Source organism: Lactuca serriola, chromosome 3, assembly GCF_051521515.1.
Source record: "Lactuca serriola cultivar US96UC23 chromosome 3, Lser_US96UC23_V15, whole genome shotgun sequence".
Lineage (NCBI taxonomy): Eukaryota > Viridiplantae > Streptophyta > Magnoliopsida > Asterales > Asteraceae > Lactuca > Lactuca serriola.
Genome location: NC_136410.1, coordinates 55,253,586 through 55,280,956, shown reverse-complemented (window position 1 = coordinate 55,280,956; position 27,371 = coordinate 55,253,586). Strand labels below are relative to the sequence as shown.

The window sequence follows — 27,371 nt, the reverse complement described above, 5'->3', positions numbered from 1 at the left end:
ACAATAGGGACCAAACGTGTAACAATAACAAACAATAAGGACCTTCCGAGTTAAAAAAATAAGTTAGAGACTTAGTGTGCAAATTACCCAAAACCACAGGGACCATTCGTGTAATTTACTCCTTATTCCGCTTTACCAAAATTTCTATGTGCACTTCAAAAGTTCAATCTGGGAACTATAGTCAAGTGGTGTGTTTCGGGATCTAACCGATATGGAACCCATGGAATTTAGACGTGTTTTTGGGTTTTTTTCTTCTTATATCAAGGAGCTTGCACATTGTCAACCGGTGATTAGAATTAATGGCACACAAATTGGTTTTGTACCTAAAACATTGTTGGCTTTGTACCTACGAATTGGGTTTAATTTAAAATATTGTTTGTTGGTTTTAATTTAAGATGTTTGATGGTTTAGATTAAAAAAATCGTTGGTTTTTATGAGAAGTTGGTTTAGATTCAAATAAATTGTTTGTTATAATCATGTTTGTTAAAAAAATTGATAAACGTTACTAGCAAAAAGTTACAAAAAAAAAAGTTAAAAAAGATTGTAGTAAATAATAATAATAATAATAATAATAATAATAATAATAATAATGTTAAAACCATAACTATGTAGTAAATACTTTTAAATTGTGATTACATGGTAAATATTCTTTTAAAAAACATCCTTATGGTCTTGAGCATTGAGGTCGTAATTCTGGGCTTGGCCCATTGGTGTGTTTCCCTGCCAGTTTACAAATGTCCCCTCCCCGCCAAGGGTATATCCGTAACAATATTTACAACGGTTGTATTCCAGCCTTTACTAGCCGTTTAATCTTCGTCGCCGCAAACCACCAGAAAACACCATCAAAACCCTAGTTCTTCATATATATGAACCCCTAATTGCTCATTTGCTTAATCACACACGCATTAATCGCTCTCTCTTGATCCTGCTCTCGCATCGCTTTCTAGCAATTAACGATCTCACTAAGCTCTTTAATTTTCTTTTTCCATTCTTTTATCGTTTAATTGCTGATTTCTGTTCGTAGCTTCTTCGTCTAATCTCTTTGTGTTGCAGGATTTTTGGATTTCTTTATCTTACTTTTTATATATATACTTGTTATTTCTAACGTTATGGATGCAGGATCTGTAAGTTCATCGGCTACCAAGTCACACTCACGATGCCCCCTTAAGGAGCAATACCTTCAAAGAAGAAATTCTAGAGAAAACGTAATCACCTCTCTTTTCATTGACAATATTATCTAATTTTGTTGATTATATTGTTGGTTACTGGAATCAATGGTTTTATTGTGGTTTACTGAATTGGTTTTTTTTAATCGATTGTGTGTAGTTGGATAGATTCATACCGAATAGATCAGCGATGGATTTTGATTACGCTCATTACATGCTAACGGAAGCCAAAAAAGGTAAGGAAAATCCAATGGCGAGCTCACCTTCAAAGGAAGCATACAGGAAGCATTTAGCAGAAACCTTCAACATGAACAGAACAAGGATTCTAGCTTTCAAAAACAAGCCACCAACACCCACAGATGCCATTCCTAACAACTGCTCTACTTCCTTTCAACAATCAAAACCAGTAAAAGCTCGTAGATACATTCCTCAGGTAATTAACATCCATTCATTTACAAAACCCATTTCTTTTCAGATCCAAATTCAACTACTAAATTTCTCATTTCTGTTTTGGACATATAGACTTCCGAAAGGACATTGGATGCTCCAGATCTTGTAGATGATTACTACCTAAACTTATTGGATTGGGGAAGCAGCAATGTCCTTGCTATCGCTTTAGGAAACACAGTGTATCTATGGGACGCTACAGATGGAAACACCTCTGAACTCGTTACAGTAGATGACGAAGCTGGCCCTGTTACAAGTGTCAAATGGGCACCCGATGGTCAACACATCTCCATCGGCCTAAACAATTCCGATATCCAACTCTGGGATTCTACCTCAAACAGATTGGTAATAATCAAATAAAGACAATAAATAAACTACGATTCTCAGATCTTGTGTTTTCTTTCATTAACGTTTTGTGAATATTTTTCCAGTTGCGTACATTGAAAGGTGGACACCAATCTCGAGTTGGAGCCCTAGATTGGAACAACCATGTTCTAACCACAGGAGGAATGGATGGGAGAATAGTAAACAACGACGTCAGAATAAGATCACATATAGTCGAAACCTACACCGGACATCACCAAGAAGTTTGCGGGTTGAAATGGTCTGCTTCAGGTCAACAGTTAGCTAGTGGTGGAAACGACAACCTTCTTCACATATGGGACAGATCAATGGCTTCAGCTAATGCTCCGACTCAATGGCTTCACAGGCTCGAGGATCACACGGCTGCAGTGAAGGCGCTTGCGTGGTGCCCGTTTCAGGCGAACTTGCTTGCATCCGGAGGTGGTGGTGGGGACAAGTGTATAAAGTTTTGGAACACGCACACGGGTGCTTGTTTGAACTCGGTGAACACAGGGTCACAAGTCTGTGCGCTTTTATGGAACAAAAATGAGCGGGAGCTTTTGAGTTCGCATGGGTTTACGGAGAATCAACTGACTCTTTGGAAGTACCCATCCATGGTTAAGATGGCGGAGCTCACTGGTCATACATCACGAGTTCTTTTCATGGCACAGGTATATATATGTGTATACAGTTGTTGTAGAATGTAGAGAGTAGTTGAATTTGTTTTTGTAAGTTTTTATTAACAATGATGATAACATGTTTACAGAGTCCGGATGGATGTACAGTTGCATCTGCAGCAGGAGATGAGACGTTGAGATTTTGGAATGTTTTTGGGAGCCCGGAAGTAGCTGCCAAAGCCGCTCCCAAGGCTGCAACTGAGCCATTTGCTCACTTGAACCGCATTCGTTGATTGATAGAGTCATTAATGCAAAATGTATAAATTTGAATTGTATTTCATTGATGCAAAATGTAAATTGATGTCAGGATAGTTATGTAAATTGTAGTAACTTTGTTTATGTTATTCACAAGACACCTTGTTTTTCTCTGTTGTTGTCGTGTTCATATGTTTGTTCATAGCTTTACCTAAACAGAGTTTTTCTTTTTAATGCTATATATACTAGTATTTCTTAATTGGTTGGAGTATTGTTTTATTTTTCGGGTTGAATCCCATCTCTATAAGTTGCATAATGAAACACTTGTTGAAGTGGTCAAAAGAAGCAATATGTTTTTTTTACTTGGTGGATGAAGGATTTAGGCTAAAACTTCTTTGGAAACAATCTTTCTGCACACCCATATTACACTTGAGACTCGGGGTTTTGCTGTTGTTTTTAAGTTTTATCAAAAAAGGCGAAACTTTCATTTTGATGGCATTACAGGTTTTCAAAGCTCATTTAAAGTTTACTTTTAAAATGTTTTAAGTTAATGGTGTAATTTGATTTTGATATCTAATTTTTCTATATTATAAATGTGATTAATCTATTTGTTTATGTAACTAATTTATCTGCCTTTTAAATTATGGCTTTATTGCAACAACTTTGTAGATGTTTATCCAAATCTGATTAGTAATTAATGAAATTAACTAAGTTAGTTCCAATAGTATAACTTCAAATTGCAATAATCACTTTTACAACATAATACCCAAACACTAATAATATATTCCTTCAACGAGTAAACACGTGAGCTCCAAATACTCAAGTACTAAAACACCTTATGGTTTCCTTCAACGAAAATAATCTATTACTAAACAAATTATATTTTATCCAAACCCATAACAAATCCGTTGTAGTCTAGTTGGTTAGGATACTCGGCTCTCACCCGAGAGACCCGGGTTCAAGTCCCGGCAACGGAACTTTTTTTAAGCGTTCGGAGCCTTATTATTTCATCTGCTCATATATGGAATCAATTTGACATAACTCTTTTACTTGCGTAATGCAAATTACAAATGCAATCCTTTTAACCAATGATTTAAAATAGAGAATCATAAAAATTACCAAAATTAACGGAGGGATTTAACAACATAACCATTTTTCAGGAAATGTCCACCATGTTAGAAAGCATATGTGTAAACTAGATCAACTTTTCATGAGTCGAAAATTTTGTGTGCACTTTGCAACTTCAAACTTGTATTAGATCAATTTTAATCTTTATTTTGGTACTCGTGTTTAATCTTTATTTTGGTACTCGTGTTTATTCCATTTCATGAGTTGAAATGTCGCTTGGATGTTAGAAGAGTATTGCATAATTTTTCAATAGATGAAGAACATTCTTATGGTGCATTGTTTTTATGTATTCATTTTGCTTCACAATCATTGTATTTGATTGTTAAATGATGACACTTCTGTTACATAGTTGTAAACAGTAGAGTAAAGGGTTGATTGTTAAATGATGACACTTCACAGTGAAGATTTTTAATGATTTTAATCCTTGTTTTGCTTCAGAATCATTACATATGATTATTTAATGATGACACACTAGTTAAATACTAAAACAAGTAGAATAAACATATGAATGATTGTTTTTATGAATACTTTCGCGAGGTCGCACACCATATGTAGAAGAGTTTCACATTGTAAGAAGAATTCTTTTGTAATGCCTTATTTTATGATCTAATCTTTTTTTTTTCAAAATGGATGTATAAGAACGTTAGATTATTTAAATCATTGTTCCATAGTGATTTATCTACTTATCATTGCATGTAAATTTGTTTTATTAAAATGGTGTAAATGATATTATTTGCTTTATGTGTTTTATTATAGCATCCAATCGTGTAAAAGGAATCCATGAACCTAAATGCAACTCCTAAATTTGTAGGTACGATACCAGGAAGGATGAGAGTTACACTGATGTGCGTGGCTTCGTGTAGATCCACATGTTAAATGCTATGACTTGATAACGTGTTTTAGGATGAGGTAGTTTGTCTAATGATGAGATTAGGATTCAATTGTATTTCATTTGTTGATAGTGCTCACTGCCCACACACCATATATTAGTATTTAGTTAACGATCATGTTGGTGATTTTAGTGTTATAAACATTTTTTTACTGTAGTTATTATTAATAATGACATGGGTTGACCTGGATTTACTAACTGAGACAAAAGGTGTGGGGGTGCACACTCGGAGTGATAAATGTGAACTCGGGAATACGGAGGTTCGAGTGATAAATGTGAACTCGAGAATACGGAGGTACGGTGTAATATCTCAAAAATCACAACAAATTTTAATTTTTTCAAAAACAACAATTCAATCCATAATGTTTACAAAACCATTGCTTCAAAAGTGTTTTCAATAATCGTAGTGTCCCAAAAATCCAAATAATTATAAAACCGAAGGATGTGTACGATCACGCTTTCGCCTTGTCACGATCCTCATATGTACCTGAAACAAAACCAACATTGTAAGCCAACGCTTAGTGAGTTCCCCCAAAGTACCACCACATAACATAACAAACAACGGCATGCATATAGAGCCTTCAACATGACTGAACCGCCTCACCGAGCCTTCAGCTTATTTGGACCGCTCTTTGGGCCTTCAGCCTGACTAGACCGCCTTGCAGGCCTTCAGTCTATCCGGACCGCCCTGGGTATCTTGGCCTTCAGTATCAACTAGTCCGCCTCAACCCAGTAACCCATAAAATGTCGATATATAACATTATCAATCAATAACATCAAATACAGGTAGTCCTACAGATCTACCAGTCTAATCACGTAACCAGTAACCACATATCTTCGTATAACAACATACAACAAATCAGGATATCTAATCCAATGGGTCGGCCTTGGTGCCTTCGACCAATACGTATAGTAAGGAAAACTCACGTTAGTCTGAATACAGTTTGAATGAATCTCTGCTCCGACAACCGGCTCTACCTGACTCCTAATAATCAAAACATTTCCCATTATAAATTAATAACAAATTCCCCAAAATACCCTTGGTCAAAATCAACAAATCATTCGAGTCAACCCAGTCGCGTCAAGTCAGCCGAGTCGACCCAAACCTCGTACGCAGGGCGTACTTCAAATGTACGTGGGGCGTACTCATTGTCCGAGGAATCAGGGCTTGAACCACGTACACACTGTTGGATTAGTGTCTAAGGTTGTAACTATATTTGGTAAGTACTTGATCCGATTGTGCATGGTCCTTTTGGGTTGCCTTCACCATAGCAACTTGATAGGGTGATTAAGAGAGAAGAGATATTATTATTAATGTATTATAAGAATAATATGTTATAGAAATAATAATATTATTTGATTAATATAAGTCATAAATTAATTAGAAATTAATTTGGTGACTTAAAGAGATTAATTGAATAAAGGGATATAAACTGCAAATGTGTGAAAGTTGTATTTTGAGTTGATATCCCTTAGGGATATGGGTTGGACGATTTTAGGGATGTGGATCACCTAGAAATCGTCCAAGGCCCTATCTAGAAAAGGATTTGGATTGCTTTGAGGCTAAGTTATCCAATTAGGGTTTTAAGGTGAAACCTTAGGAGCTCACAGTATAAATAGACCCATAGGGTTGAGGAAATCGGCCATTATTGTGATTGGAGAAACCCTAGAGCCGACTTCCCTCTTCCTCATCTCTCTCAAGTCACCTTCTTGCTAGTTGGTGTTTGTAAGCCATTAGAGGAGTGACATTTGTGACTCTTAGCTCCAAGAAGAAGAAGGTTTCAAGCAAGTAACTCAAGGTATTATTCTAGATCTCTTTTCATATGTTTTTGTTCTTAGATCTAGCCATGAAAGTCTTAGAATTATGGCATGTTCAATTAGTGAAACCTAGATCCAAGCTATAGGGTTGTATGTACACATAGGGAAAGTTCTTATGTCCAAAACCCATCACACACAACGTACCATATGTGATGGGTTTTATACAAACAATCATATGTGTGCATGCAACCCTAGATTTGGATCTATGTTTTCAATATTAGATACACAACATGATGAACACAAGAAGAACCCTAGCATGCTCCTATGTATTTTGAAATTTAGATAGTAGAAGGGATTACATACCTCTTGTTGTTATATTGTAATAACAACTCAAATCTTCAATCTTCTTGTCTTTGAAATCAAGTACCACAAGTGTAGTACCTCTAATGGCTCACAAACACCAAGAGCAAATGGAGAGGCAAGAGAGAGAGAGAGAGAGAGGGGAGAGGTAGAAAATCGGCTCTAAGAGATTTTAGGATTAAGTGGCCGATTTTCCTAAGCCAAGGGGTCCTTATATAGGTGTAGGGATTAGGGTTTTAGTCCTTATCCTTATCTGATTACTTGCCCACCAAGCAGTCCAAAGGATAACCCTAGAAACCTTATCATGGACGAATTCTAGGGCCTTATCTCCTTGAATTCATCCACCCTATCCATAGGGTATCCATTGCCCTGTTTTGCAACTATCACATAATTACAATTCAGCCCCCTAGTTTAGTTAACTTCTTTTAATCACACAATTAATTCTTAATTAATTCTTGACCAATGTCAACTAAAAAATTTGATTTCTCTTTTAATATATTATTCTTATAATATATTAATAAACCATAATAACCTCTTTCTCTATCATTTCTCCAGTCAAGTTGCTTTGGTGAAGGCAACCCAAAAGGACCATGCACAACCGGGTCAAGTACTTACCAAATATGGTTACGGGCTTAGACACTAATCCAACAGTCTCCCACTTAGATAAGTCTAGTAACCATAAATGCAAGTACAACTCGATTAGCAATCGTAGCTCTCAAAGACGATGTCGAACTCTGAACCTATCAGCAGCATATCCTTTAGATAAGGGAACATAGTCATACTTATTGTCCAGCAGTTTGTTTCTCAATCTAATATTCGTTTGACATAGAACTTAATCGAACACATCAATTTAGTCCTGACCAGGCCCGACACATAAGTCAAACCAAATCATCGAGGGCCCTGATATCGCTTTTATCCTCTTAGGATAAAAGGAACATATAAACTTCGACTTATATGCATTTACTATTCACTAATCAAATCATACACAACAATGAGTTTTATAACATCAAGTTACTGATGCGTTTTCGCATTATCAATGCACAACCAATTAGCAAACAATAAACCATATATCTAGGTTTTAAGACCATATGATATTATCATCTTGCGATCACTCGTGATAAATTCCATGAAGTGATTCCAGCAAACGTGGGTTTATTCAAATGCTCAAAACTTGTTCATAAGCACTCATGAATGTTGTAGCAAACTTTTGTTATGTCTAATACCTTTCAGACAATCTACACACCAATTTATGACAATCTTCATTCATATCTACTTCCAACATATGAACGACTGTGGACCGTTCGAATAATTCGATTATTCTTAAATAAATCAATTATTCAGGAATTCAAAACATGCAAAGTGAAACAATAGTTAAACAATTAACATAAGACAGTAACTTTACTTATAAATAATACTCCTTTATTTAATCATCAAATGTCAATTATATTTATCTATTACACGTTTCTAAACTATCTAATCTAATGTAATATCGTCATTCAGCCCAATGCTTCTAGCGTGTTGCAAATGCTTAACCCTACTCAGTCCCTTCGTAAGCGGATCTGCAGGGTTATCCTCTGACGATACCCTCTTTACTACAATGAGTCCTTCTTATACCCGATGTCGAATAAAATGATATTTTCTGTCGATATGTCGAGATCTACCATGATCCCTCGGTTCCTTGGTCAAGGCAACCGCTTCTTCATTATCACGGAAAAATTTCATGGGCTCCTGTATGGCTGGCACAACTCCAAGGTCTCCAATGAAATTCTTCAGCCATATTGCCTATTTTGATGCTTCGCTCACTGCAATGTACTCTGATTCGCACATTGAATCAGCTACTATCTCTTGCTTGGAACTTTTCCAAGTCGCTACTCCTCCATTTAGGGTAAAGACCCATCCCGACTGCAAACGGTAGTTATCCCTATCGGTCTGAAAACCGGCGTCACTATACCCTCGCACTTTTAAGTCATCACTCCCACCGAGGACTAGAAACCATTCATTGGTCCTCCGAAGGTACTTAAGAATATTCTTGACTGTGGTCCAATGTGCTTTGCCAGGGTTCCCTTGATATCTGCTGACCATGCTCAAAGCGAAGGCCACATCAGGGCGAGTACAAGTCATAACATACATGATCGAGCCAACTGCGGAAACATAAGGTACTCGACTCATTTATGCTATCTCGGCCTTGGTACTCAGACTTTGAGTCTTACTCAACTTGGCATTACTTTGGATTGGTAACTCCCCTTTCTTGGAATTCTCCATACTAAAATGTTTTAGTACCTTGTCCAAGTAAGTATTCTGACTAAGTCCTATTAGTCTTTTACTCCTGTTTCTCATTATCTTTATTCCCAGAATATATGCAACTTCTCTGTAGCACCTGGTTTCTGGTACGTAAAATTTATCCAAGTATTTTACATTTTAGCCTTGGACTCGGCGAGTTGTAGGCCCGACTCGCCGAGTAGAGACGGGTTTGGGGGCACGTTTAAGTTGGCGACTCGGCGAGTCCACATTCTGGACTCGGCGAGTCCACGCTGTCTGAAGAAACCCTAAATTTTAAAGGTTTGCACCCTATTTAAACCCTCTTATCCTCCCCCAAGCTCGCCCCCTTCATCCTCAGAGCTCTATACTTCGTTCAAGCCTTGTTCCTTGTGAGTTTGAAGCATTTTGGTGTGTTTTCTTGAATATTTGGAGAGGGAAGGAGAGTAGATCAAGAAGAGGAGGAGGAGGTCAGGCATCTTTGTGTTATCTCAGTGATTTCCTTGAGGTATAACTCGATTTCCCTTTGTTTTCATGCTTATAGTGTAACGACCCAATTTTTCACGACCAAAAATTTTGTTTTAAAAACATTACTTTAGAAAATATTAATAACTAAAAAACATCGTTTGATCAACCACAACATAAAGTGAACCATGTCTGAAAACCAAAACATACAATTAATCAAAATATCAGAGTATCAATCCCAGTGAAGCTCATAATTGCGGAAACAAGGGAGTGTGTGTGTGACATGCTGCTACCGCACCGGCTCCTTTCCCCTAGCTGAGGAGGTACCTGAAACCAAAACTGAAACTGTAAGCACAAAGCTTAGTGAGTTCCCCCATAATACCCCATACCATGTAACATATAACAACCAATGTTCAGCTAGGAGTTACGGGCCTTGCCCACACTCGGGAAGATACGGGCCCTGCCCACACTTCGCTAGCCGGGAGATACGGGCCTCGCCCACACTTGTGAAGATACGGGCCCTGCCCACACTTCGCTATCTGGGAGATACGGGCCTAGCCCACACTCCAACCTTGGAGAGATACGGGCCCTGCCCACACTCAACCGCTAACCCATAACATACAAGTATCACGCAGACAACAAGTATAAGCAACTCTATCATATTAACACATATATCATACTTGACTAAACCCAGAGATACGGGCTCGGCCCACACTCTAGTACTAGCATCTCGTCTACACGGGTCGGCCTTGGTGCCTTAGACCCGTTCCTACTGGAAAGGAAACTCACCTCGAAATAGCTGCTGGTCTGTGTGGGAATTGATCACCTACTACTGCTGCTGCTGCTCCGGAAACCCTCCGGCTGCAATTCCCACAATATACTCAATCAAACACTCCTCACTGACCTTTGGGTAAAATGACCATTTTACCCCTGACCTTGCCCTAAGTCAAAGTCAGAGTCAACTTTCAGTTGACCCGACTCGCCGAGTTGGCTTTCCAACTCGCCGAGTCCCTACGCAAACGACTACCCTGAATCCCGATCCTACTCGTCGAGTTAGGCGACGACTCGACGGGTTCACCTTCTTAACCAATATTCAAGTCCTTCATCCTACTCGCCGAGTTGTATGAACAACTCGTCGAGTTCATCTTCATCCGATGAACACTTAAGATAAGACTCGACGAGTTGTATGAACAACTCGTCGAGTCCATCTTCATCCGAAGAACACTTATGCTGCGACTCGCCGAGTTGTATGAACAACTCGCCGAGTCTGTTCTTGATCTAAGGAGATTGCCTTAAACTCGCCGAGTCAGGGCATTGACTCGCCGAGTACCTCCATAGATGATTTAGGCTTCCGACTCACTGAGTCACACCCCGTGACTCACTGCTCACTCGACACTACGAAAAGGGGACAAACTCGGAGACTCGCGAACAGACTCGCCGAGTCATATGAACGACTCGCCGAGTCGTTGCCATACACCCACTAAATACACAGATTTGCTCGATTCCAGTCCATGCCATTCACAGATCTGGACTTCTAGGACACGAATCACACGTAAAGTTTCCAACTTTACGTGTGGATATTCACCGATATGGATTTTAGGGCTCAAAATGCCTCAAAAGGGTAGATCTAGGGTGAACAAGCAACATGGGGCCATAAAGCTAACAGATCTGAGCTCCTGGAGCTCAATCTTGCCTGGATCTAAGGGCCAATCAACCTATTACGAAGTAATTTGCACATACAAACTTGGGGTTTGGCTCAAGAATGACTTACATGAAGTAATAAGCATAGAAACAGGGGAAAAACGGATTATACCTCAAAGGAACTGCTGAAAGAGTGCAAAGATGCCTGGATTCCTTTCCTTCCTCTTGATCTACTTCCCCTTCTTCCTCAAAACCTTCAAGAACACACACAATAGCCTCAAACTCTCAAGGAACAAGCTTAGAACGAGGGTTGGGAGCTTCTAGGGAGAGAATGGGGGCTGGCCTGGGCGGATAAGTCCTTTAAATAGGGTGCAACCCCTGAAACTTAGGGTTTCATCCAACAACTGTGACTCACCGAGTCCAGGATATGGACTCGCCGAGTCGCCAACTTAAACGTGTCCCGGGTCCCGCATCCACTCGACGAGTCGGACCTATGACTCGCCGAGTCCAAGGCTAAAAGAAAGGAAATACTCAAATAACATTTACGTACCAGGAATCGGGTGCTACAAATAGTCCCTTTTAGCTCCATGAAAGTCCTTCTTGAGCCTTTCCCCAAGCTTGATTGTGCATTATGGTTTGTAATAAGTTGTTAGCCTCTAGATCTAGGCATGATTGAGCTCCAGGAGCTTGGATCTATTGCCTTTATGGAGCCATATTGCATGAAAGCCCTAGATATACTCTTTTGGTGCATTTTGAGCCCTAAAACCTTCATTGGTGATTATTTACACGTAAAGTTGGAAACTTTACGTGTTATTCATGCCCTAGAAACCCATATCTATGAATCTGAGTTGGATTCAAGCAAGATAGAGTATATAGTTTTTGCATGTGACAGACTCGGCGAGTCGTTCATCGGACTCGACGAGTCGAGTCGCGAGTCCCTGAGTTTTCCCCCTTTTTCGTGTTTACGGGGTGGAGTAGTGAGTCGTGGGATATGACTCAGTGGGTCGGAAGCCAGACTCACTCATGAAGTAACTCGGCGAGTCAATGCCATGACTCGGCGAGTTGTTCATACAACTCGGCGAGTCACAGCATAGAGTGTTCTTCGGATGAAGATGAACTCGGCGAGTTGTTCATACAACTCGGCGAGTAGGATGAAGGACTATTGGCCTTGGGTTTAGAAGGAGAACTCGTCGAGTCAATGCCTAACTCGACGAGTAGAGAAGGATTTATGGTCAGACTAAGGGACAGGGACTCGGCGAGTTGGCAAGCCAACTCGGCGAGTCAGGTCAACTGGAAGTTGACTTTGACTTTGACTCTTGGCTTGATTAGGGGTAAATGGTCATTTTACCCTAAGGTCTATTAGCAGTATTTGACTGAGTGTTTTGTGGGGATTATAGCCGGAGGATTTCTGGGGCAGCAGCAATAGCAGACAGTCAGTTCCCACCCAGATCAGCAGCTACTTTGAGGTGAGTTACCTTCCAGTAGCGGTGGGTATACGGCCACAATGTCGGCCCACCAGTAGGAGTTGTATGATAGATGATTATATATGTGATATTCATCTATGGTTGTTACTACCTGTAATATGTTTATGTGCTAGTATGATATGATTATGTGCTATGTGTTATGTGGTAGTAGTAAGGGGTGAAATAGTCCCCAGTATCCGGTCGTAAGGACCGAAGGGGTAGGTCGGGCACCCAGATATGCCTGGCAGTATCCGGTCGTAAGGACCGAAGGGGTAGATCGGGCACCCAGATATGCCCGGCAATATCCGGTCGTAAGGACCGAAGGGGAGACCAGCATCCAGATATGCTAGTCAGTATCCGGTCGAGAGGACCGAAGGGGTAGGTCGGGCACCCAGATATGCCCGACAGTATATGTATGTTATGTGATTATTCGGTATGTGGTACAGTGGGGGAACTCACTAAGCTTCGTGCTTATAGTTTTCAGTTTTGGTTTCAGGTACCTCTTCTTCGAAGGGGAAGGAGCTGGCGCGGTAGCGGTACATCACACACGTGCTTTGCTTTCCGCATTATGAGATCTTCCTAGGGATTTGTACTCTGACACTTTTATGTTTTATAAAAATGTTTTCCAGACATGCAATATCTTTTGTGAAATGATATGATCGTTGAACGTTTTATTCCTAATGTTTTGCTAAGTACATGTTTTAAAAATGAAATTTTTGGCTCGTATTTTTGGGATGTTACATTCTCCTAGGTCCTTCATAGCGAAGCACTTCCCGAGCCAGGATTTAATTTCCTGCAGTGTCGGGATGTCGTTTCCTATGAGTAGTATGTCATCGACATACAATACGAGGAACCTCACTATACTCCCACTGGCTTTGACATATACACATGATTCATTTTCGCTTCGCAGAAATCCAAACTCTTTGACTTTCTCGTCGAAACAAAGATTCCATCTGCGAGACGCTTGCTTAAGTCCGTAAATGGACTTCTCAAGCTTACACACTCTATTAGGATGCTTAAACATTGACAAAACCCTCTGGCTGAGCCATGTAAACATCCTCAACCAACTTCCCATTAAGGAAAGCGGTTTTGACATCCATTTGCCATATTTCATAATCATGAAATGCAGCAATGGCCAACATTACTCTAATAGACTTTATTTTCACAACTGGTGAGAATGTCTCATCGTAGTCAACTCCAGGAGTTTGAGTAAAGCCCTTCGCAACCAATCGCGCCTTATATAGGTGTAAGGATTAGGGTTTCAGTCCTTATCCTTATCTGATTACTTGTCCACCAAGTAGTCCAAAGGATAACCCTAGAAACCTTATCATGGACGAATTCTAGGGCCTTATCTCCTTGAATTCGTCCACCCTATCCATAGGGCATCCATTGCCCTATTTTGCAACTATCACATAATTACAATTCAGCCCCCTTAGTTTAGTTAACTTCTTTTAATCACAAAATTAATTCTTGACCAATGTCAACTAAACTAATATGATTTCTCTTTTAATATATTATTCTTATAATATATTAATAAACCATAATAACCTCTTTCTCTATCATTTCTCTAGTCAAGTTGCTTTGGTGAAGGCAACCTAAAAGGACCATGCATAACCGGGTCAAGTACTTACCAAATATGGTTACGGGCTTAGACACTAATCCAACAATTTGATACGCCTAGCGTATGCAGCTGGTCTTCTTCTTAACGAGTTAAGATCTTAATACTTAAGCTATTATGACCAAATTGCATATCCAAGTCCCAAATATCATCCTTAACCATAAAGTTTCCAACTTTATGGTCTTGCATGGCTAATAAGTGCTAATTGCTAAAAACCAATCCTCTTAATCCATTAAGACAAACAAACACATACATGGAGAAGGATTAAGAGCCAAAACCCTATTTTTATGCTTGTAAACCCCTCAAAACATCATAAAGGACAATTAGAATGGACTAGAGCATGCCATATTCCAAAAAGGTCAAGACTTGGGACAAAAAGCTCATGAATCAAGAACTTAGCTAGATCTAAAGAAATACAAGCCAAATTTAGAACTTTATACCTCTTGGAGGTTGCTAGAGAGGTGAAGATCCCACATCCAAAGCTTCTTCAAGTTTCCAAGGTGGTTCTACTTCCTTCTTTCTCCTTCAAGACCACCAAAACACACACACAAGGTCAAGGATGCTCAAACAAGTGGCTAGGGTTTGCTAAAATCGTATGAAGGTGTTGGAGGCTGATGAGAGATAAGGTTGGAGGTCGTAAAGATGCTTAAATAGGGTCCAAACCCTAAATTTTAGGGTTTAAAACCCTCGGACATACGCCATGCATTCACGATGTAGCCCATCGTACTAAGCCATCGTATGTACGCCTTGCGTATGCAACGTACGCCTAACGTACTAGATCTTAGCCTAAAATTACAAAAATGCCACTATAGGCCATTTTGCAAGCTTTCCCATACACAGTGGCTAAATACCAATTAAAGATCTTGCTAAACAAGTTCAAACAATTTATAAGTTCAAAAAACACAATCTTAGTGACTAGGCAAGACTAAAGATGAAGGTATATTGCTATTTTTGATTACTTTTCACCTGCACCAAGTTCAGCCCAAGTAATCCCACAAAAAACTCGAACCTCTGATTTGATTTCTAGACCATGAAGGTCTAAAAGCCTATCATGGTTGGCATGGTTACTATTTAGGGCCCTATTAAAATATGAGTTAGGCCAAACCAAAGACATTAGATTCAACTCTAGTACAGATGACGGCGAGGCAGCAGAATAGCCAAGTTGGATAAAGACACAATTATCTTTTCATTTTCCAATTGACTTCTTTCGTTTTACTTTCTCAAAGCAAGATCTTACAACTTCTAGATTACACTTTTGCTATTTTTTTTAAGATCAAAATTAATAATCATTTTTTGATAAAAGTAAAAATTTTAATATATTTTTTTGGACATGTCGGCCCCACCGGCCCACCATAACATCACCCCTGGACCTGGACTTCGATGGATATGTTTTTGTTGTCAATGACTAAACATAACACGTTATACACGTTTGTTTATTTGTAATGATTCTAACTACTTATTGATCTAAACACTTTTATATTATATTCCAATGTTCTTGGACCTTGGTAATTACTAAAAGCAATAAATTATTTAATGCTTAATTTCGTATTCATTCAACGCCAAACTCATAAACAAACATTTACATGAGGAATACATGGTTTGCCATTTATTCGCAGGTAAAGTAACCCATCAAATGTAACGTGTCTTGCTCACGACAAAAAGGGGAAGCCTTTAAGTAAAAGTCGGAAAGGTCAAAATCCATTTTCAACCGCTGTAACACAAGACTTCCATCTTCACTGCCATGTGACATGTGAGAGAGATCTAACCAAACACAGAATTCAACATGACGCTCTTCTCTTATCTAAACAGAGCTTTTAATGGCTTCCCTTCTTCCTCTAAGATTCTCGTCGTTTTCTCTCTCAGGTTCTTTCTCAATTTCACTATTTTCTGTAATTTGTTATTTTACCGGATACCTCCTCAGAATTAGGTTTTCTTCTTTTTGCATCTGTTAATTGTTCGGTCTAAATATATCATATGTATGATCGAATTAGTGTCTAGATTTGAGCTGATTATCCAGCTAGATCAGGTGATTTTCGACATACGTATCTATGTATTATCTTGTTCACTTCATTTCATAGATTTTAATACTTGTAGCTGAAACGATCATAAAATCTACCCATATCTTTACAATCGCAATGCTATAGTGCAATCTTAAATGATATTCAAGTATTGAAATTCTGTTAGGTCATTCCTTTCATAATTTGAATATGCATTTGATTATCGTTGTATGTTGATATCTGCAGTAGTGGGGGCCTTGTTGCTTACTCTGAATCACAATCAAGCAGTGCTCCAAAAAGCACAGAACTTGAAAAATTACCAAAAAAGAAAAAAGTGGTTGTACTTGGAACAGGATGGGCTAGTATAAGTTTCCTTAAGGATTTGGATATTTCTTCATATGATGTTCAAGTGGTTTCTCCTAGAAACTATTTTGCTTTCACTCCTTTGTTACCTAGTGTTACATGTGGAACAGTTGAAGCACGTAGCATTGTGGAACCCATTCGTAACATCATTAAAAAGGTAACTAGCACGTGTTCTTAAATTAGATTAGAAACATGTATCATCTATTGATCTCACTTTCCAAATTTTGTAACTTTTGGTGCTTGTTCTTGATAGAAAAAGGGAGAAATTCAGTTTTGGGAAGCAGAATGCACCAAGATTGATGCAGCAAACAAGAAAGTATCTTGTCGATCCACCATTGAAGCAAACATGGGAAAAAAAGAGTTTTCTATTGATTATGACTATTTGGTCGTTGCAACGGGCGCAGAAGTAAATACCTTTAATACCCCTGGTGTCAAGGAGCATTGCCATTTTCTAAAGGTGACAATCCTTTTTTTTTTTTTTTTAATTATTCAAAGTTTATGTATTGTTTTGCTCAAAATGGCATGAACTATTAAACAGGAAGTTGAAGATGCTCAAAAGATTCGTACAAGTGTAATAGATTGTTTTGAAAATGCTATCCTCCCAGGGTTGACTGAAGAAGAACGAAGAACAAATCTTCATTTTGTAATAGTAGGAGGGGGGCCCACAGGGGTAGAATTTGCAGCAGAACTACATGACTTTGTTCATGAAGATTTAGCAAAATTATATCCCATGGTTAAAGATAAGGTTAGAATAACCATCATCCAATCCGGTGATCATATTTTGAACACGTAAGTATATTGTATACCCTTACATCTTTCATCTCATTTATGTTTTTGAAACTTAATACTTGAATTTTGTGTTGTTATGTTGATAGGTATGATAGTAGAATCAGCTCATTTGCTGAAACAAAATTTGCTAGGGATGGTATTGATGTAAATACTGGATGCCGGGTTATAAGTGTAACTGATAAGGAGGTCAACATGGAAGTCAAAGCCACGAGTGAAAAAGTATCCATACCTCATGGAATGGTTCTTTGGTCAACCGGAGTTGCGACCCGACCCGTTGTGAAGGACTTCATGGACCAAATTGGACAGGGAAAAAGACGGGTTTTAGCTACAGATGAATGGTTGCGAGTAAAAGGATGTGAAGATGTTTATGCTATCGGTGATTGTGCCACACTGGTTCAACGCAAAGTCATGGTATTGTCCCCATAACCCCATTCACCGATAAATTATATCTGTTTGGAAAATGGCCTCAAGGATTCCCAACAACCTCTCCGACGAAAAATAATATAGAAAAATTGAACACAAGAATATACATAGAAACTCCAAAACCAGAGAAAAACCACAAAGAACCATTCACCATATGATAAATTATTACAATCACATAGACAAATCTCTCAAATCATTCATTCATTCATATTAGCTAACATATCTCAACATTAATTTTACATCATATGTTATCTGTTGTAGTCGGATATTGCTGCTATATTCAAGGCAGCTGACAAGGATAACTCGGGCACACTAATTGTGGAGGAATTTCAGGATATTATTGATGACATATTAATTCGTTATCCCCAAGTGAATCTCCATTTGCAGAGTCAGCATCTTTCGAGTGTGACAGATCTTTTAAAAGATCCACAAGGAAATGCAAGGAAGGAAGTTGATATTGAAGACTTCAAATTAGCTCTTTGTCAGGTAGATTCTCAAATGAAAAGTCTTCCTGCAACAGCTCAGGTAATCTTTTAACCTTTTTTCTTTTCTTTTAAAATTTTTATTTAAAGTAAAAGAGATAAAAGGGATAAGTGCTTGCTTTATTTTAATGAAATCTTGTAAAAGGTTGCTGCACAACAAGGGACATATTTGTCAAGTTGCTTTAACAAGCGGGAGTTGGCTAATTTTCAACCAGAAGGTCCTCTCCGGTTTAAGAGTGAAGGGAGACATGAATTTATTCCATTTAGGTATAAGCATTTGGGATCATTTGCACCTTTAGGTGGTGAACAGGCTGCAGCTGAACTCCCGGGAGATTGGGTTTCAGTGGGTCGAAGCACACAGTGGCTTTGGTACTCTGTTTATGCAAGGTAATCAAAGTTTTCCTTCACTATTTGCCTCTAGAGAGAAAACTCCACTATATGATAAATTGTTACGTTCATTTTCAGCAAACAAGTGAGCTGGAGGACAAGGGTGTTGGTTGTATTTGATTGGACGAGGAGATACATTTTTGGTAGAGACTCGAGTCGAATTTGAATCATGTGGGCTTTCACATTGGGTTAACTTGTTGGATGGATATAAAATGGAAGCAAAAGTGTTGTGTGTTGTGTGACAACTTTCCTCGTTGACCCTCACAAGCTGAAATGTCAAGATGTTTTCGTGTTTCTTATGTAAATGTGAAACCAGGATCTTTCAAAAAATATGATATTTACTGATGTCTGCTTCAGCAACGTTCATGTTTTTCCATTTTAAGTTTGAATACATTTATTGTTATTGTGATTTTTATATAATCACGAAGACTTGTTTGTTATGAGAAAATGAGTTCTTTTAGTTTTTTTTTATTACATTCTTTAATATGTGTAAACTGTTGAACAAGACTGCAACATTGTCATTTAGTCTAAACTCAAAGAATTCTGTAACATTGTCATTTAATCTAGGGTTATCAATGATCATGATAAAGGGAAGAACTAAAACTAAATATATAATGATCTATTAAGTTTGAAATCTCATGATTGATAAAGTCAAATAAGTAATATGTAATATTTCTATAAATCATATTCTAGGATAAACATAAACCTAAAACCTATTCATAAATCATAACTAAGGTTGACGAATATTTTCTAAACTAGTTCCATTTCTAAAAAAAAAGGCTGTCGAACTATACTTGACATTCAGTTACGAATGTCTGGCAGAAAAAGAAATCAAAGTATTTAGCAGAGATAAAAGAAAAGTGAGCTTTAACAGATTTCGTTTCCATTCCCACATCGATGTGAATTGAAAGTTCTTCGTAAAAATCTACTATATAATTAATTTTTTTATTCAAAAATATATCACCAAAAGTATCTCCTTGAAACCGTTAAAACACTCCCCATATTAACCATAACTTTTATTCTATTTTCAACAAGTTTACACAATTGTAAAAGCGAGATTTTCGAAAGGAATGGGGAGTAACTTGCAATTTACGAAAACTTGGAAAGCATATAAACTCCTGCACTTTCTAAGTCTTTGGCGGTGGTTGAATCATAGATAAAAGGAGCAACCGACATTGAATCGTGAAAAAAGAAATTGAATTTACGAAAGGTTCTGCAACATCTGGAGGAGTAAGTGAGTGTTGTTAATCAGGATTAATACACAGATTTTGTAGAGAAATCATGTTGGGTTCAGTTCATAGACAGAAAAAGAGAAGAAAAAAGGTATTATATTGTCTAAGTTTCATACTTGAATCTTCGAGAGAACGATTCCAATTACCCAAATATCATAGTTTATCTTGTAAACAAATTCCACTTTTCAAAACTATTCGACAATTTCTTTTTTCAGTTTACAGTCTTGAATCCATTGATAAAAAAAACGTTATCAAACCATACATGAAATCACTTGCAAAAGGGAAGTAGTAATCAGAGGATTTGGCAGATATTAAGAAAAGATTGCGTTCTACATCCCACATCGGTTGGAGTAAAAATTCTTCTCACTGTTTTATACATCAAACGGACTGCAATTGTTGCCGAGCTTGGTAACGCGAGCTTGTGACTCAAGTGAGGGCTTTAAAGTGGGTTGGACTGAGATTGAGCCAAGTTTGGTTGGGTTAAGCTGTTGCAAAATCTGGCTTGCCCGTTCCAAGTTCGGAGTTGGATCATGTGGCTCGAGCGAAGGCTTGGGCTTCATGGTCCCTAGAGCAGAGGGTAATGCGTTAGGCTGGCTTCACAGAGCTGCGAATACTTCTCGCTTCGAACAGTGGAAGGATTACAAGTCGGTGCTCTCTTGGCCCATAATAACCAGCCTGGCTCCTTCTAATGGACTCCCACTTTTTTTTTTTTTCCTTTTTTAAAACTGTTTTGAAGATTATCATCTTTCATTCTCAGTTGGGCTTTTTCTTCCGATTGGCTCGATTATTTTTATGATTTTTATTTTTTATGGTAAAGCTCGTAATAAAAAAAATAAATATAGTTAATTTTCATGCACCGATTGAGATATACATTAAATCCTTAAGCACAATGATTATGACTGTGTTCCTATATCGTAAGGTGCAACACATTAGTAGTTTGGCATAACTTTAGACTTAACCACACTTGAAAGATTATCGACGGAGGCTTTTGGTGGGGGGTGGTAGAAGATTCATCTTGGAAATGGTGGCTCCGGTTGGAGTGGGACTCATTTACTAAGTTGTTGGCAACAAAAGGGAAAACTGAATTTGAAAGATTAAACACTATGGATCTACGGATGATTTGATGATGCAAAATTTTGCCTAAAAAATCGACCGATGGTAGTTTAGCTCTTTACTTTCTTATTATATCTATGAAACTCTTAGATCCAACACAAAGATATTCTTTTATTATGATTTGATTTTAGCCTTCCCTGTTATGGAAATGATTCTTATAATTGTTTTTGGCCAAGATTGTGCAAACAAAGATGCATAGATCCGTACAATAGTCAAGTTTTAAAATTTGTATATAACCACTTAAAGAAATTCATCATATGGCCTACCTTAAGGGAAAAACAAAATAAACATTAATATTTTTCTAAATGATGTCCGGGTCAAATAAGTCTAATTTCTAGCTTCGGGTCATAACATAATTTGATATTCGAATAACTTTTGTATGCAAATGGTCATCATACCTCTAGATCATGTAGTGTAATTCAGTCAAATGGTCATTAGACCTCCGGTGAGAAACCTCCTATTAATAAGGTAATTCTGGTCATCCAGTCACAAAGTTATCATGTTTTGTACATGATTATAAAAGTTTTAAGTTGTAGTGGACTCTGATTCATGTCATTTTAAGATAAAAATAAAATATCGTATGTAATTTCGGATTTTTGATTTGGCAACCGTTCCATGAAAATCTCAAAGTGTTTTATGCCTCTATGCTTTTGTAAGCTACCCATGCTATTGTAATTTTAGTTTTTGCTTACTTTTTTATCGGTCTTCTTTTGTGTTCTTAATACGTTCATTTGTATATAGTTGCGGAAGTGTTTGGTGGATGAGTCAGCAGTAGTACCATTAGAGGATATTCAGGTTGATAGCAACCTGAATTATATCGAGAGACCAGTCGCAATCTTAGATTGGAAGACGAAGACCTTGAGGAACAAGGTGGTTCAGTTAGTAAAGGTGCAGTGGCAGCACCGAAAGGGTTCAGAGTGGACATGGGAAACCGAGGGGGGAGATGAGGGAGCATTATCCAGAATTATTTTTGGATTCAACAGCAACAGCCTTCGAGGACGAAGCCTAAGATAAGTGGCAGAGAGTTGTAACGCCCCATTTCTGGTATGTAATCTAAACATAGCATTTTTCCCTTTTCTTAAGATGTACTTGATGAGTCAGAAGCTCGACTCATCGAGTAGAGACGGGTTTGGCACGCGGGTTTAGCCGGCGACTCGACGAGTCTATATTCTTGGACTCGGCGAGTCTGCCAGTCTGGATGAAACCCTAATTTCAAGGGTTTACACCCTATTTAAACAACCTTATGAGCCCTAAACCAGCCTCCATCACCTTCAGAACGTCCCTTGTCAAACCTTAGCATTTTTGAAGTATTTTTCACCTTGTGAAGGATTTTGGTGCATTTTGGGGGTTAGAAGAAGAAGAGAGAAAAGGGGTATTCAAAGAGAGCAAAGAGGATCCGAGTTTCTGGTCACATTTCAGTTCCCATTGAGGTAGGAAACTCGAATCTTTACTTCCTAGCATTTAGATCTCCTTAAAAGCTTGCTATTGTTAATTTGAGTCATTTCTTGACTTTGATGTCGATTTTGAGAAGCAGTTGAGATGAATGGGCTTTAGATCTAGGCATTTCAGAGTTCCATGAGCTCAAGGTTGCCACCTTTATTGAGCCAAGTTCCCATTCCAAACCTAGAACTCCACTTTTAGCTTATTTTAGGTATTTAAGCTCTATTTGATCTTGCATGCACGTAAAGTTGGAAACTTTACGTGTAAAACCAACCCTAGGGACCCAGATCTATGGATTGGATGCACTGAAATCGACTGAAATCGACGGTATAGTATTAGCATGCATGAGACTCGACGAGTCGTTCTTAGGACTCGTCGAGTCAGTTCGTGATCCTCAAATTACTTTCCCCTTTTTGTGCTACGAGTTGGATGAGTAAAGATTAGACTCGGTGAGTTAGGAAGCAGAATTAGAAATAAAGGGACTCAACGAGTCTATGCCATGACTCGGCGAGTCCAAGGCAATCTTCTTGCCTCAAGAGCAGACTCGACGAGTTGTTCATACAACTCGGCGAGTCACAACCAGACGTGTTCATTTGATGAAGGAAGAACTCAACGAGTTGTTCATCCAACTCGACGAGTCGGATGAAGTTAGATTCGATGTTGGTATGGAAGAAGAACTCGTCGAGTTTTTGCCAAACTCGACGAGTTGAAGCGGGCAGAGGATTAGAAAAGGTGTTAGGGACTCGACGAGTTGGCGGCCCAACTCGGCGAGTCCGGTCAACTGAAAGTTGACTTTGACCAGGAAGTTGACTTTGACCAGGGGTAAAATAGTCATTTTACCCTGAGAACAGTTATCAGTATCTGATTTAGTGTTTATGGGATTTGTAGTCGGGGAGTTCCGGAGCAGCAGTCAGCCAGTTTCAGATTTAGCATCTCAGCAGCCAGTGTTACAAGGTGAGTTTTCCTTCCAGTAGGAACTGGTCTACGACCACAATGCCGACTCGTTTAGTTAGAAGTAGTTCCAGACTTCGGTCCGATGCAGTAGTTCAGTGTGCTTGATGTCTTTGTGATTCAAGCAAGTCTTTGTGTTATGTGTCCCGGACTTCGGTCCGATGCAGTATGCATTATATGTGTTTATGCTAGTAGTTATGATTATGCTATGCTATGTTCAGTTCGTTTCCGGACTTCAGTCCGATGCAGTTTCTGGACTTCGGTCTGATGTAGAGGGCAAGGCCCTGGTTAGTTTCTGGACTTCGGTCCGATGCAGAGGGCAAGACCCTGGTTAGTTCCGGACTTTGGTCCGATGCAGTTTCCAGACTTCGGTCCGATGTAGAGGGCAAGGCCCTGGTTAGTTCCGGACTTCGGTCTGATGCAGTTTCCGGACTTTGGTCCGATGCAGTGGGAAAGGCCTAGTAGTTGCTTTATATGTTATTGTATGGTATGTGGTAGTTTGGGGGAGCTCACGAAGCTTCGTGCTTACAGTTTCGGTTTTGGTTTCAGGTACTTCCGCTAGCAAGGGGAAGAGCTTGGGATGATGGCATGGCACACACCACAGTTACAGTTTTATCCTGGGAGTTTTATTCAAATATTTTGATATGATATTGACTTCAGTTTTGATTTGTTACATTTGCTATGGCTTTTGAGACATATGATTCATGGTTTTATTATATAACACTTGATGTTGTGGTTTTTAGTAATGTTAAAACAAAAAATTTTGGGTTGTATTTTTGGGATGTTACAAGTTGGTATCAGAGCCTTGGTTTGAAAGATCCAGGCACACTTTCGGGTATGACTGGACTCAAACTAAGGAAATGGTAAAAGGTTTTCAAAAAGAAAAATGTTTTCAAAAGAATTTTTGAAAAAGAAACTTAAAAAGAAAAGAGTTTTTGAGAAAAAGAAAAGGGTGTGGTGCATGTGATCAGCCGAGCTCAAGTAAGTACTCCCAAATTACCCATACAAGTTTATATTATGATTATCTGTTTTAGTTTCAGTAGAACAGGATGCTAGAATAGGACTAAGGATCTAGGAGGATGCCTTATGTGCCTGCTATATGTGCTTCAGCTTCATGAGAATTGCATGCTAGTATTGAGTAGACAGTAGCAGAATAGCCTGTTAAGGTTATGCCTGATAGTATGAGCTTAGCATTGTATGCTAGTACAGTTTCTCGCTATGAGGATAGATATGCTTGAGTAGTTTCCTGTGTCTAAATGTTGCTTGCTTTGTGCTTTGTGGGACTCTGAGTGATGGGAGTTAGCCATTAGGTGAATACGTCACGTCACATGTGATCATGGTTGAATAATCTCAGAGTGCTGGATTTGGCCCTATTGCGCAACTCTTGTCTGAGTCTAGCCGTTGTAGGGACGAGTCTTTTACTCGAAGGATTATCTGAGCCACGTCACATGTGATAGTATTCAGGTGATGGATAATCGGCATTACAAGGAGGCCTTCAGCAGCTGAGGACTGGTTTGGGTGTAGTCAGAGATTTCCCTATGGCAAGCCTAGGATGAGAGTAGCAGAGATCAGTAGCAGTAGAAGTGACTTGGTGGAGTCGAGGCAGTTCTTGAGGAAAGTACGGATAAATGTGGAAGGTAGTATGGCCCCGTACTACTGAAAGAAGAGGATCCGTACTTGAATCAAGGAAGGCTGAGATGAGACCAGGAAACTTGTAGTAGTAGCGATCCCTCAGGATATAATAGTGTTTCTGACATTTATCATGATGCGTTTTCAGAATGGTGGGCTTGTGGAGCTCCAGACTATCATGGGGCGCGGGACCCCATAGCGAGTACTAGGTGGTTGGCAGATGTCGCCAACGCATTCCGCACCAGCAGATGTCCCAAGGGGGACGAGGTCAGACTAGCATCCTGTCTTCTGAAGGACACGACACGAGATTAGTGGGAGGAGATCAGGCATGTCATCGGGGATGATGCAACACTTGATGCGATGACTTGGGTTGATTTTACTACCAGGTTCAGAGCCGAGTTTGTACCGGTTATTGAGGTGCATCAGTTAGCTAAGTAGTTTCAGGATCTCACCCAGACTACATAGACAGTGGCGGAGATTACCTCTAAGTTCAGGGAGAGGGCTCTTCTCGTTCCTCAGTACGCAGCTAATGAGGAAATGAAGAAGGCATGTTATCATGAGATGTTGCAGAGTGATATCCGCCAGTTTGTGAGCCGGTCCAGCTGTAAAACGCTGGATGATGTGATTGCGAGGGGTCGTGAGAGAGATAGATTTGGATATGAAGAAGAAGAGGAAGCCATAGGCGGCATCTGGCACAGGGAGTTCGGGAAAAAAGCCCAAGGTATCAGATCACAGATCTAGAGGACATCAGAGCCACAGTCGGTGTGGCAAGTGTGGGAGATTGCATGATGGGGCGTGCAAGGTAGGTAGTATCGGTTGCTACAAGTGCGGTCGTACCAGGCATATGAGTAGAGATTGTACAACTACTAGCACCACCACAACATCTGATCTGATTTGCTTCCATTGCAATCAGATGGGACATAAAAAGTCCCAGTGTCCGAGTTTAGCAGCAGCAGGGAAGGTGGTAGCACCCGCCCCTGCAACTTTGAGGATTACAGATGGCCGTCAGGGCCGGAGTGAGGCGCCAGTGGCGAAGACTAGAGCTTTTCAGATGACAGCAGAGGAGGCACGAGCGACTCCTGACGTGGTGACGGGTATGTATCTTTCTCTTATCTCCTTATTGATATTGATTGTTTCTCATGATTATATTTTTTCGTATAGGGTCGTTCTTAGTGAACGACATTTCAATTACAATATTGTTTCACTCGGGGGCTACCCGATCATTTGTCTCACTTGCGTTTAACAAGAGGTTTAGTAGAGCTCCGGGGGAGCTGGATTGTCCACTTAAGGTTGAGATAGCAGACGACAGGACCGTCAGGGTCACGAGAGTACATAGGGGGTGTTCGCTGCAGTTATTTGATGAGCAATTTTCAGTGGACTTGGTTCCTATTCCCCTGCGAGGGAATAAGGTTATAGTGGGTATGGATTGGCTGAGCCCCAATGGGGCAGTGATTGATTGTGAGCTGCAGTTAGTGAAGGTTCACACTCTCAATGGGGGGAGAGTTAGTGATTCAGGGCGAGAGGCCACAACGCAGACCAGTCCTTTGTTCAGCAGCGAGGGTGAGACGCTACGTTCAACAGGGTTACGCAGGGTACATCACTTATGTTATAGATGCCCAGGAGAAGGGTAAGGCGACAGTTGATGACGTACCAGTAGTGCGAGAGTATCCAGACGTATTCCCGGGGGACTTACCTGGGATACCTCCGGAAAGACAGGTCGAGTTTCGGATTGACCTGGTTCCTAGTGCGGCTCCGATAGCCAAGGCACCGTATCGGTTGGATCCTCCAGAGATGCAGGAGTTGTCTACACAGCTGCAGGAGCTGCTAGACAAAGGTTTCATCAAGCCGAGTAGTTCACCATGGGGAGCCCCGATCCTATTCGTAAGGAAGAAGGATGGGTCGCACCGTATGTGCATAGATTACCGGGAGCTGAATAAGGTAACGGTGACGAACCGTTACCCACTCCCGAGGATAGATGACTTGTTTGACCAGCTTCAGGGAGCATCTTGGTTCTCCAAGATTGATCTGCGGTCAGGATATCACCAGATGCGTTTCAGGGATGAGGATGTGCAGAAGACCGCTTTTAGGACCCGCTATGGTCATTATGAGTTTGTGGTGATGCCGTTCGGGCTCACCAACGCTCCAGCCACGTTCATGGAT

The 27,371-nt window shown here is 39.6% G+C and overlaps 2 protein-coding genes and 1 non-coding gene across 3 annotated transcripts; all 3 read left to right on the top strand.

Moving 5' to 3' along the window:
• The first annotated feature begins 779 nt into the window (after nucleotides 1–779).
• On the top strand, nucleotides 780–3,000 carry LOC145092306 (cell division cycle 20.2, cofactor of APC complex-like). Its single transcript, XM_079030235.1, has 5 exons — nucleotides 780–1,205; nucleotides 1,327–1,599; nucleotides 1,689–1,958; nucleotides 2,045–2,626; nucleotides 2,722–3,000. The coding sequence occupies exons 1-5, from the start codon at nucleotides 1,110–1,112 to the stop codon at nucleotides 2,863–2,865; spliced, it is 1,365 nt and encodes a 454-aa protein (XP_078886361.1). The 5' UTR covers nucleotides 780–1,109; the 3' UTR covers nucleotides 2,866–3,000.
• Nucleotides 3,001–3,731: 731 nt separating this feature from the next.
• Nucleotides 3,732–3,804, top strand: TRNAE-CUC (transfer RNA glutamic acid (anticodon CUC)). Its single transcript has one exon. It is a non-coding gene; the product is annotated as a tRNA-Glu (tRNA).
• Nucleotides 3,805–16,067: 12,263 nt separating this feature from the next.
• Nucleotides 16,068–19,306, top strand: LOC145092305 (external alternative NAD(P)H-ubiquinone oxidoreductase B1, mitochondrial-like). The gene is made up of 8 exons (XM_079030234.1): nucleotides 16,068–16,268; nucleotides 16,649–16,922; nucleotides 17,019–17,222; nucleotides 17,304–17,554; nucleotides 17,641–17,965; nucleotides 18,239–18,502; nucleotides 18,605–18,846; nucleotides 18,925–19,306. Exons 1-8 carry the CDS (start codon nucleotides 16,189–16,191, stop codon nucleotides 19,010–19,012), a joined length of 1,728 nt encoding a protein of 575 aa, XP_078886360.1. The 5' UTR covers nucleotides 16,068–16,188; the 3' UTR covers nucleotides 19,013–19,306.
• The last annotated feature ends 8,065 nt before the right edge of the window (nucleotides 19,307–27,371 follow it).

Coding starts and splice junctions, on each gene's coding strand:
- LOC145092306 (XM_079030235.1), top strand. CDS start 1,110: ATGGATGCAGGATCTGTAAGTTCATCGGCTACCAAGTCACACTCACGA. Junction 1,206..1,326: donor GAAGAAATTCTAGAGAAAAC/GTAATCACCTCT, acceptor GATTGTGTGTAG/TTGGATAGATTCATACCGAA. Junction 2,627..2,721: donor GAGTTCTTTTCATGGCACAG/GTATATATATGT, acceptor ACATGTTTACAG/AGTCCGGATGGATGTACAGT.
- LOC145092305 (XM_079030234.1), top strand. CDS start 16,189: ATGACGCTCTTCTCTTATCTAAACAGAGCTTTTAATGGCTTCCCTTCT. Junction 16,923..17,018: donor TTCGTAACATCATTAAAAAG/GTAACTAGCACG, acceptor TGTTCTTGATAG/AAAAAGGGAGAAATTCAGTT. Junction 17,223..17,303: donor AGCATTGCCATTTTCTAAAG/GTGACAATCCTT, acceptor ACTATTAAACAG/GAAGTTGAAGATGCTCAAAA.